This window comes from Pezoporus wallicus, unplaced genomic scaffold (genome assembly GCF_028554395.1).
Source record: "Pezoporus wallicus isolate ANWC-B61680 ecotype Strahan unplaced genomic scaffold, APGP_CSIRO_Pwel_v1 contig_2456, whole genome shotgun sequence".
In the NCBI taxonomy this organism is placed as follows: domain Eukaryota; kingdom Metazoa; phylum Chordata; class Aves; order Psittaciformes; family Psittacidae; genus Pezoporus; species Pezoporus wallicus.
Window position 1 is genome coordinate 2,574,220 of NW_026637053.1, and position 12,118 is coordinate 2,586,337.

The 12,118-nt window shown below is 41.2% G+C and overlaps 1 protein-coding gene across 1 annotated transcript in view; it reads left to right on the forward strand.

Moving 5' to 3' along the window:
• The window catches only part of LOC130595894 (neural-cadherin-like), a 38,938-nt gene extending 26,871 nt beyond the window's left edge, over window positions 1-12,067 (forward strand). The window contains exons 20-32 of the mRNA XM_057403002.1: window positions 474-706; window positions 1,712-1,989; window positions 3,038-3,252; window positions 3,547-3,678; window positions 4,501-4,624; window positions 4,803-4,935; window positions 5,034-5,214; window positions 7,792-7,958; window positions 8,244-8,508; window positions 9,238-9,418; window positions 9,853-10,106; window positions 11,011-11,165; window positions 11,587-12,067. Of these exons, the coding sequence (XP_057258985.1) occupies window positions 474-706; window positions 1,712-1,989; window positions 3,038-3,252; window positions 3,547-3,678; window positions 4,501-4,624; window positions 4,803-4,935; window positions 5,034-5,214; window positions 7,792-7,958; window positions 8,244-8,508; window positions 9,238-9,418; window positions 9,853-10,106; window positions 11,011-11,165; window positions 11,587-11,988 (2,720 nt within the window). The 3' untranslated portion in view covers window positions 11,989-12,067. The remainder of the gene's footprint in view (window positions 1-473; window positions 707-1,711; window positions 1,990-3,037; window positions 3,253-3,546; window positions 3,679-4,500; window positions 4,625-4,802; window positions 4,936-5,033; window positions 5,215-7,791; window positions 7,959-8,243; window positions 8,509-9,237; window positions 9,419-9,852; window positions 10,107-11,010; window positions 11,166-11,586) is intronic.
• The last annotated feature ends 51 nt before the right edge of the window (window positions 12,068-12,118 follow it).

Consider the following 12,118-nt stretch of genomic DNA (forward strand, 5'->3'; position numbering starts at 1 on the left):
ATATGAAGAATCATCTATGGAGAAAAAAGACAGCAAGAAATGCTTGTCAGAGAGACAAGAAAAACAGATGAAAGATTTCTACACCAACTTTTTAACAAAACAGCAATTTGTATATCAGAAAAAAATCTTTATTTGAACAAATGTCTGCCTGAAATTTCCCAAATTGTTTCAACCTCTGTGCAAAAATAGTCTCCTTAAACATTTTTTTTTTATTTAAAAGAATAATAAAAGAAAGGAAATTAATGAGTCGAAAAGCTTCAGAACAACCCAGAACAAACCCCAAACAAAAAAAGCTTCAAACCCTGAACAGAAAGCAGCATGGAAAATTTCAGAGTCTAAAAATGAAAATACTCCTGAATTTGTAGTTAAGTCTGTTTTCTGCAACCTAAATCTTTATTCTGTGGTGCTCCTCTCTTTTACTGCTACAACAGTTGCAAGATATATGTTTGTCAGGCTTTTAACTTCTATTACAGATATCACTCCAGAGGAGTTCATATCCCAATCCTCTGAAAAACAGAGTAAATACTACCAGATGAAGAAGCTCCTTGCAGAAATTATATCAGTCCAACTGGAAAACGTTCACATTTTCAGTGTATTAAATAGCCCAAGTCAAACCCCAGGGGTTGATGTTTGGTTTGCAGTTTATGGTCCACCTTATTACAAAGCAGAAAAGCTTAATGGCAATGTAGCAGCCTCCAGAGCATGGGTGAGTATTGATGCTACATATGAAACCACAGCACCTTCTCATTGTGTCTATTCAGATAATATCCATTGCCTAGTGCATAGTTAGAATGACTGAGGGGGTAGTGTCTGAGAAAAATGTATAGTTTTAATCAGTAAAGCCAAATAGTCCTTTGGCACTTATATTAGAAGTCTCAAATGTGAATATTTTAAAAGCCAGCCTATAAATACAAATTTAGTCACCCAAACATAATGAGCTTTTAGGAATGTGAACATATTTTTCCTATTGAAAAGACTGTAAAACTCTGTATGAAGTATGTATTTGGCTGTTGCCTTTCTACAGTGTTTAAATGTTTCAGTTTTTAGTCCTTTACACAGGAATGTTCTGCAGCTGAAACTCACAAACCAGTCAAAAGTTCCAACTTTCTGAGTGAAGAGAGCAAAGCAGTAAAATAATCACTCTCCCGAGTGGTTTCTCCAGTGGAAAACCAGGGTGGAAATGTGCATTGACAATTTAGTGAAGTTCCTGTCCCTCTTGCAAAAAAATGTATTGATAAGAGTTACATAACTCTTTTTGTTGGAAATGTGTCTGTTGATAAACAGAGGCTGAAATATGAGTTATGTTTAGGAGCAGTGCTGCATTACCAATTCACTCTTGCCAGGAAAGGTATTTCTACATTGGCCAATGCCTGTCCACCCATCCCAGTAAATCTAAACTAAAAATACAGTTCAGATGCTATGTAAATAATCCATCAGAACCATCAGTGGTTAATATCTATCAGCTTTGGAGGAATATGATATTTTTGTCCTCTAAGTGTTTGCTCAAGCTATAATTGACTTGTACCAAGGCTTTGTCCCTAACAGATGCCAGGGTGAACTGCCTTCGTCTGGATATGGTGAGGTAGATGTTGGAAGGACAGCACAGCAACGAGTTTTGAAAATAAATAAGGCTTGGTATTTTCATTGCTGTCATCTGTGAGTTTCCTTTCTGTGGAAAAGTCACATGAATGCAACTGATTGTTCTCCACAGCTGGAAAACATCCTGGATATAAATATCACTCAGATTAGCATTGATGAATGTGTGACTGCAAACTGCACTCATAGCAGCGGATGCATCAGCACGCATGAATGGAGTCATATGCCAACAATAACCACAGCTGGAGGGATTTCACTGGTGTCTGTGACAGTCCTGAGTCATGCCCTATGTGGCTGTGCAGCTCGGGAGAGCCCTCATCTCTCTTGCTCCTCATACCAGAAAAACCCTTGTTTCAATGGTGGCACTTGTGTGGATACTAATTTGGGCTACAGGTTGGTAAAGCTCTGTCTGGTGTGCAAACAGAATGCTTCCAGTTCAGCATCCTGTAAGGAGGATGGACTGGAATCTTGAGGAGGCATCACTGCATATCTTCTCACTGTGGCAGATCTGAGTTTTGTTATACTTCATGTGTGGGTCTTGCAAACAAACCTCTATTTTCAGGTAGATGCCCAGGTTTGTCAGTCTCTGGGAAAACTCTGGGAAGCAGGAACTCCCTGCTCTCCTGCCCATTTCTGTCACTCCTTTAGTTTCCCCCTCACAGGTTCTGTTATTGTCATGCTGTGATTGCTCTTTTCTACAGAATCCCCAGCATATTAAGGAAAGAACCCCAAGTACCTCTTTTTGATAGTGTAAAGAAAATAAACCAGCAAGCAGCTTGCAGTAAGAGTGGAGATGTCAAGATCTATGACAGTCCCAACTCTTCTCACTTTTTCTGGACATTAGCATCCCACAGCTTTCCTGGGGAGATGTTCCAGTTGGACAATTTTTCACAACGAGAACAATCAGCCATTAGAATAATCTCCCCGAGGGAGGTGGTGGATTCCTCAATATTGGACATCTTTAAGATTCCGCTGGGCAGGGTGCTGGGCCATCTTGTCTAGACTGTGCTTTTGCCAAGAAAGGTTGGATGAGACAATCCTTGAGGTCCCTTCCAACCTGGTGTTCTATGATTCCTCTGATTTCCCTGTCAACTTTATGAAGTCTTTAAACAAGCTGATAACTAAGCCTAGTTAGAAGTGGGTTTCTTTTTAATTCTTTTATGAAGAGATTAGAGGTTTTCATGTGTTTTGTAATGGGTCTGACATTTGTTCACAGAATATACTTGCACAGACACATTATCATCTAGAACTAAAGCTAAATTGTGTTTGTAAAACAGGTCAATAGGAAACATTTTTTGATGGGAGTTTTGCTTGTGCTTAACCCATGCTATGGTCTAAGCAACATGGGCTCCCATGTTTAAAGTGGAGTCTCCTACTGTGGGAAGAGCCTTTTGTGACTTCTGCTTGGATGGAGGATTTTTGCTTTTATTTTTCTTAATAGATGCAAATGTTCTGCAAATTTCCATGGACCAGACTGCCAGCAGACAAAACACAGCTTCAGAGGCCATGGTTATGCCTGGTTCCCTCCTCTTAAGCCTTGCTTTGAGAGCCGCATCTCCTTAGAGTTTATCACCGAAGTTGCTGATGGCCTTCTGTTGTACCACGGACCAGTGGCACAAGGGCAGCCTGGAGAACAGGAAGATTTCCTTGCTTTAGGTTAGCACTTTAGAGAGTATTTGTTCTTTGTGCTTGTGTGAAGGTGAGATTCTACTTACAGTTGATAGGTTTTTTTTTAAGTAAGGTTCAGTAATTTACTTATGGAGAATAAAGAGAATGCAGAATAACTTGTCAGTATGCCCAATTTGTGTCCTGTGTCACTGTGCTGGAAGTTGGACTTTTTAAGCTGTATAAAGAACTCCTCCAAATAAAATCTAACAGCAACAGTTGTTTCAACAGAGTTGGAGTGGGAACATGGTTAGTGCATACCCAATAAGAGTCTTTCCTTTGCAGAGCTTTCTGGTGGTGTCCCATCGCTGACTGTGAGCCACAGCTTTGGTGAGCTTTTCCTGCAGCTGTCACCAAAAGTTAATGTTGCAGATCGCCGCTGGCACAATGTTAATATTATAAATGATGGAAAGGCAAGTGTAAATATGGGCAATCCTTTGGAAGCAGGAACCTAGTTATTCCTTTCAAATCCTTTCTCCCTTCTGTAGAGCTCTTCTATCAACCAGTCTTTCACCACCTCTGCAATAGCAAGGATTGAAGCCTGTCAGCTCAGATGTCCCCTTAAGTCTTGAAGCAGTGAAGCAGAACAAGGTCTGGAGAAGTCCAATACGATTTTGAAACTGGCCCTCCTAATCCCTTTGTTTAATGAGCCTATCTATGTCACTTCAGAGCTGTGACAATCCAGGGGTTGGTTAAATGTTTCCCGCATTGATTGGGTGAAATATCCTTAATTTCTCTGAGCAGGAAATCCTGCCCCACCAAGTGACCTTAGACATGCAGCACAAAGGAGACAGACATGCTTTTGTGTAGGGAGAACATCTTGCTGATATAACACTGGTGAAGCTAGGCTCCCTTTTCCTCTCCTGAATAAGACAAGCTGGGGGGCATGTCAGGATCTGGGCTGGGGAGCCTGGCAGACCATCTACTCTGCTAGATTGTCTCTCTGAGTCCTAATGTGGCAGAAAAGTGCAAGAAAACCCCATCTTGCCTCTACTGTGTGAGTGATTTGGCATGGTCCTAGTAGAGCCAGGTCTTTCTTTCGTATGGCTCCTTAGTTATACACCATGCGCAATAGCCTTCCAGATTAGTATATGGAAGTGTTCTATTATCTTCATGAAGTTTCCTGCACCATCATTGCTAGTTACTATTCCCCTCATGCTAAGTGAAAGAAAATGTGTAATTAAAATGTATGCACATCTCTGGATGCAGTTGTTTTAAATAATGTTTTTCTCTAGAAAGTGAAGCTGATTCTTGACCACTGCACAAATGTCTCCATTAGAGACAATGACAATGTTGTTAAGAAGATCTTCCAAATGGATCTTTCTGCCTGTGAAGCCTCTGGAGAGATTGTGGGATCTCAAAGGTAAAAGAATCCAACCAAAAAAAAAAAAACCAAACAACCCCCCCCCCCCAAAAAAAAAACAACAACAAGAAATGGAAACATAATTACTCAAAAAAGCTAAGGAAAAAGCAGGGAGGAATCAGCCAAGTTGCTGAATTTTGCATGCCACTGGTTCTTTCTTTCCTTCTTTTCCCTTCAGCATGGGTAAGCTCTTCAGTGGCCACCAGGCCCTGCAATTGGGTGGAGTTAAGAAGACTTTGCCTTACCACAGTTCACAAAGGCACTTCAGAGGGTTCGTTGGCTGCATACGCAACGTCATTGTTGACAGCAAGGTAGGGCTAGTAAGACTAGTCTTGGTAGTTAACTGTAGTCAACTGTCTTGCTGTTAACTGTAGACACCTGATGTGATGATACTCTTGTCCTTTTCCAGGTCTATGACTTAGAGCACCCTGCAGAGTCCTCGAACAGTACTCCTGGCTGTGTCCTCACAGATGAAATGTGTCAGAGTGGTGGGACAGCCCCCTGTGGGGCCCATGGCAAGTGTGTTGGTGGCTGGGATTTCTTTCGCTGTGACTGTTCCCCAGGATATGCTGGACCAGCATGTGAAAAAGGTACTGCAAGTTCTAGGGAGAAATTCATGGTGAGGATCAGTGGGAACAGCAGCAAACATACTGCTTTAAAATTTGCCATGACTTTGAATTGAGTAGTGTAATAAGATCATGCAGTACTCTGGGAATGACTTAGATCTGCAGCAATGTAAGGATCCTTCTAATTCTTGCTGAATAAAGTTAATGGCCCAGATGGGGGTCTTGTTGATACCTGCTTTACATTGCAGGAGAGGCAAGTGGTCATATGGGTTGTTTTGTCCTTTTCATCACAGCATTTTATCTTCCAGTGATGAAAGATGAGACATGCTGCATTGTGCCTTCTTCCTCTGATCATACTGATCACAAAATGTAGCTAATGAACATGGTATTATTTGCCAGCTTGCAGTGGTTATCAGACTGATGAGGTTGCCAGCTCAGTATGTTCCTTCTGTGAAACCTGAGGGCGTAACCCTCAAATTACCCTCAGACCCAATTTTCCATCTACAAAATTCTGGTAATTGCATTTGTGTCTGTCACTGGAATGAATTGAAAGTTGTGCAATGCCTCTAGACCACAGCAGTGGGTGCATGTGGGGACATAGTATCAGGCTGGCTTCAGCAAATGTGTTACCCTGTACAAAAGCAACATGAAGTATGTATCAGAGAACAAAAGCATGCAAGGATGGATAATTAAAACCTAAGAGTCACAGTAAGACAGTGCAGAATCTTAGCAGAATTCCAAACTTTAGGAAATAAATACTTTAACTTCTTCTTTAACATGGGCCCCACACAGCCATGTTCAGGTAGAGGGGAAGCACACCTGAAGCCTGAAGTTGGCTCTGTCCTGCCTATCTTAATACCTTCAGCACCCATTTCTGAAGCAGAAATTGGAAGTGAGTTACAGGCATTTACTGGGACTTAACCTGTCCTGTATCTGCCTTCTCCCTCTAGGTACAAGATACAAATTATGAGGTTAATCTAAAAGTCTATAATGAGCACCAGTTTCCTGTAACTTTGGGGGCTTTGTGTAGCGCTGGAAGAAAATTAGCGCCTCAGTCCTGTTGTTTGAATGAGCTACAGGTCAGGATGAGCAGCAGTGAGCAGCTGGAAAGGAGCGCATGCAAGATAGCATTGAATCAGTGTGTTGTTATTAATACACAGGACTGGTGGTGTATTACATATATTTCTTCAGCTTGATGCGCTCACTTTTCCTTCTTGTATATGGAACAATAATACCATATGCAGGCAGCCAGACCCTCTATTTCCTTCTCCATCTGCTACACAAGACTTAAAAAATTACTTAGCAGAAGCTCTCTCTGTCCAACAGGGTGGACAGAGAATTATAATAGACACATTCTAGGCCTGAAGAGTTCACTGTTTAAAGCATTTATGATAACCACATAAGTGGTTAATACAGTTCAGTTATTTGTATTAACATTTCGCGGACAGATGATACTGGTTTATAAACATCTGCCTAGATTTAGGTTTTACTGTTTTGCATTATCTTGGGATGCTGGCTCACAAACCTAAGTGCTGTATTGGCTCTTACCCCACACCACTGTGGGACAAACCAAGTGCTCAGAAAGTAATTACTCAAAATCCCTAATTCATAACTTGGTGTCATAGGAAAACTAAGATTGTTTCCAGCTCCTTCTAATATACTGGGCTGCAAAATGCTGGTGTTCAGCTGGTGCTTTATGAATAGCGGAGCCATGCTCACAGCAAGGAGCAGACAACTGGGGACAGTGTCCCAAGAAAACCTCCTGCTCATCAGCTAGAGTTTGTAGCTGCAGACATAGTGAACAAGAAAGAAGAGTGTGTTAAGAAAAATACTAGGAGGAGAATAAGCTAGAGGAGAAAAGAAAGCACACTTCAAGAAAGAAAAGAGAGGAGAAGCAGTGAGAGGAAAAAAAAAGAGTGCAGAAATTAAGTCTCTTGATCATTTCATATTTCATGTCCTGGGAACCAGATTAAATGCCCCAGGATGAGCTCGGCACTCTTCGGACTTCTACTTGTGTGACCTCAGATTAGCTGTTGATGCCCCAGTGTTCTTCCTGTCTAGTAACTAACTTGGACTATGTCTTTACTTGGTAAGAATAAACTTCTTTTTTCAACAAAGCTGTGCTCAGAACAAGCAGATCTAGGATTGCTGTCAGGTAGTGAGACTGAACTGGGTGCCTGCTGCGTAGAGCACCAGGGTCTTGGTGGTTTAGTGCTTTTTGATTTCCACAGAAGTGTGCAGTGCAACTTGATCAAACTCTGCTGGGTGGCTGTCATATGGATTCCCCAGCTTAACAGGAAAATAATTAATTTCAGTGCATTTTCCCTAGTTAAAACATGAAATACTGACATGATTCTGTTTGTGACATGCAGAATGTTAGAGACAGTATCTAATTGTCCTTTTCCTGCCTAAATTCTGTATCTGTTTTGTTCTTTTTGTCTTAGAAGTGTGAGGGGTGTTTTCCATGATGCTTCATTACTTTGCCAAAGTTTCTTAAGAATTAAAACTCTCTCATTCAGAACTAGCTAATGCTCAAGCAGTAGAGATCTGAGGGAGCAGTAATTTCTGAGATTTTTCAGTTTTTATGTGTGTTGTGCTTAGTTCTTCCTGAATGGGCTTTTGGAAGGGACAGTTGGATCCATTACGAGCCAAGAAGTGTCCTCAGCACTCACAGCACTCAGATCCAGATGATGGTGCGCACCCGTATCTCCCACAGTACCCTTCTCAGCTTGGCTTCTGCAAGTGGGAATGACTACATCCAACTGGAGGTGAGCAGTCCGAAAGTCAGCTGGGAAGACTTAGAGGTAGACATTGGTAGGAAGAAAGCTGATTAAAGGGTTCATGTGAGTTTTAAGAGTGGCCTGTAAATAAAAGAGTTGATAATTCCTGGTCCTGCAGTTTTCTTGTAGTAATTTATATCTGGGGATAAAGCACTTAAAAACAGGAGTGCTGTTTTCATTTTAAAAACTCAGGTTCATTTCTTTAGGCAGGACTGTGTAATAACATTTAGAAGTGCATTTCTGTTTCTGAAGGTCTTTATCATCTTCCTCTAGGTGGTTGAGGGTTTCTTTAACGTTAACGTCAGTTTAGGGGACAAGAATCACTCTCTGAGGATGAGGACATTACGTATAAACAATGGCCAGTGGGTTCTTCTGACCATGGAGCGATACAACAATGAATTTACCCTGCGTGTTAACAGTGGTGGAGGAGATCAAGAAGTGACCTCTGTCTTGGGTGCAAATAGATGGTTCGAGATGGAGTGGGCAAGCATTGTGCTAGGAAACCGCCTTCCCAATCATTCAGAGAGCAATTTCCAAGGTAAGTGATATGATAGGTTCCTAAAATGAAGGAATTAAAGCCTTAAAGAGGCATCTTTGAGTGTATTGGAGAGTCCGAAACCCAAGTAAGAATTCCCATGGAGGCTACTATGCCCCTCTTCAACTAGGGAACTCACAGCCAATGTTCAACTCTCTGTTTGCCATTGTATCTGGTTCTAGTGAAGGTATCCTGCAGATATTAAAAAATAGCACTTCAGATTTTTATTTCCCATGCCAAAGCCTCCAAGCAGGGAAATCATGTTGTGATCTTCACTGTCTTTTTGCCTCAAAAGGGTTTAAGGAACAGACACACCACCTCCTGGTAGGAGAAGAAGGATTTGCAAGGCAATTCATTTCCTGGAGTGGGGTGCTGGGACTTTAAGATTGTGGCTCAGGAAGACAGCTTTTTCCATTCTGTTTCTTCTCATTAAGCCCCACTTTTACAATTGTATTAGTGGAGCTGTTCTGATTCATAGCACAGTTCTGCTAATTCATTGCATTGGTACAACCAAGCTGTTCTGGAGGAGTATTGTTGCTCTGTAGATCAGCCAGAGCACATGAGCACATATCCTGTAGCTCTTCTTCTAAAACAGAACAAATGAGTAGTATAAGGATCTCTTCAAAAAATGTTTTACATTTTGTACAATGCTTTAAGGTCTCCTACATACGTGTTGGGGGCTAAGCTTGAGGTGGGGAAGTTGCTAACTCAATATATTTCTCTTTGATGCAGGTTGTATGCGTGATGTCCAGCTGAATGGTCAGCCACTGCTTGTGGAAGGCAAAAGCACACAGTTTGGCTTAATTCTAAGGCGGCAAGGTGTCACGATGGGATGCCATTCCAGTGCCTGTAGCAGCCAGCCCTGTTACAGCCCTTTCCTTTGTGTAGACCTGTGGAGAAAATATGAATGCCGGTACATTAAGCCTTTGCTTTTATCCAGGGGTAGCTGGGAAGTTCTTTCCTTCCACCTTGGTTCAGGAAATTGCCTCTTAGCAGTAAAACTCCCTACTGCTGCTGGCCAAAGAGAGGCGTCCCAAGGACAAATCATTCTCTCCATCTCATCTCCCATCATGAACTAAACTTGCCTTTTCCTGCAAGTATGACATGGAACCTACCACAATTTTTATCATGTTGAGAAGATCACATGCCAGTAAGAGAGAAATGTTTGTGTTTCTACTAGCTCACTATGTTAGACTTTATATATAGTTCCTCAATGTGGATTTTTGCTTTGCTTGAAAAGACTTTAATTATTTGCTTTAAAGAAATCATAACAAGCTTTGCTCAACACAACATACAGCTCCAGGTGCTTTGCTTGCCTAAAAGATATCTTCTGCTTTTGTTGTTCAGGTGTCCAGCTGGGAAAGTAGAAATGACAGACAAACTTACAGGGCTCAGACACTGTACCTCATCACCCTGTGGATACTGGACCTGTAGGAATGGGGGTACCTGTGTAGCTCAATCCCAAGACAAGATTATCTGCCAATGCCCCGAAGGTTACAAGGGACGATGGTGTGAAATTAGCCAGGTGAAGGCAGGAAGACCCATGGGACTCAGCTCTGGCTCTATTCTGGCAATCAGCATGTGCCTCCTTGTCTTCCTAGGTAGGAAAGCAAGTACCTTTTTTGGTTTCTTTTAGATCTTATACCTTGCTCCACTGAATCAAGCCTGCTTTACCCTTTGATGTTGTGATCAGTGTTTCACTTTTTCTGGAGATCACCAGTTGGGAGTTTATTTGCAAATACTAAAGACAGGCATCAGCACATAGAGTTTACTTGCTTTGGAGCCAGTTCAAGCAAATTTAGGACTTCTCTCCTCACAATAACTTTTTCAGCCCTTCTTAAGTAAGAGCTTTCTATGTGTGCAAATCTATGTGCAGCTATATCCATCTGAAACTTCCACCTGCCCTGAGCCCTTACATTTGTAATAGATAGGGGCCTACAGATAGTACCTGCTATTCACACATTAGGAAGGAAAGATCTTGCTCTATAAAGTTTATAATCTTAACAGGGAAGCCTCATTAAGAATGTAGGGCAGAAAGAGATGTTCACCATGTGTCCAGTTTCAGGTGCACTTTGGCTGAAAAGTTAGTAACATGATAAAACTATTTTCGTATTGATAAACTGCATACACAGAATAGTAAAGACTCCATGATTATATTACATTTGTAACCTTCATTAAAGCAGTGTTTTACTTACTTTGGGTATCTTATTTACTCAGGATTGGTGAAAGGCCAGAGACTGGCCAAAATGCCTTCTATTTAAATGGATTCCTTTAGGTAAGTAAAATACCCTTTTAATGAAGTTTATAATGTAATATACATAGATGATTCTTTATATTCCTGAATATAAGTTGTTTATATATTAACAATTATGCATTTCTTACCTTGGAATTTGGTTGTCAAACTAAGAGTTGATTTAATATCTCTGGAGTCATATAACTACTTGTTGATCATGCATCATACTTTGTCAAATGACATATAACAAATACGTCATTTATTTCTTGCAGCACTCTTGGTCTCCTACACAGTGTGGAGTCAGTGGGGAAGTTCAGGGTTTCGGAAAGGAGGAATTTACCACATTCCTGAAGAGCGTGAAAGCTGGGAGGATGTTAGAGAAAATGTTTTCAATTATAATGAAGAAGGTGGTGGAGAACATGACCAGGTATGATGCAGCTTCAATCCAATCTTTGCAAGTGCAACCTCCCCTCACCTTCATTTCCCAGACCTCTTATTTAACTTACTGTCCTTATCCAATTGTTTTTTGGCTGCTTGTTTTTTTTTTACCTTAAGTACTCTTGAGTGGGAGACTTATGTTGCAACCCAGTCTGTACCTTTCACAATGCTGCTTGTCTGTGGCTACCCTTGAGGGGGCTGCTCTGTACACAGCGTACTTGCTTTAGCTTAAGGCTATCGCTATGCAGAGGAATTTGGTATGATCTGAACTTAGCCCTTTGAACTAGGGCCTCTCTTCAGTCTGTAGAAAACACAGAATGCAGGTTTGTGTTGCACTGAGTTTTATTTCTGGAACCTGTTTCCTTTTGTGTTGTTTGTCTCTGATATTTGCATTCTTTTGTATCTTCCAGAATGCTTACAATATAGATGAACTGAAGAAACCTCTTCATACCATTCCCCACTTCTCTTTGAGGGCAGCTGCTTCACACTTCAGGACACACATTGGCCCAAAAAGAGACTCTCTCACAAAACATGAACATCAAAACCAGTCAACATCAGCTGTTATCAGTGTCCCAGACCTCAAGGAATACATTTCTCAAATCATTTGGAATGCAGACAACAATCTACAAAGTCTTCCAGCTGACACTATTAATGTTTACTGCTTAGAAGGGCAATGCTCTCTAGCAGGGAGCCTTAGTTCCTTAGATTCCAGTAGTGGGGATGAAGATCTAAATTATGATTGCCTCGAAGAGTGGGGGTCAAAGTTTGACAAGCTTAGAGAACTCTATAAAGTCTCAAATGAACATTTGTAACTGGAGTTAAAGGAACTTGCCGTGTGGACACTACTTTCAAAAATGTCCTTTTTTAAATGTAATGTACATCAAGTAACTTGATGCACTCACTTTTCCAAGGAGTGACAATCTGAAAGGTCTTTTTATATGC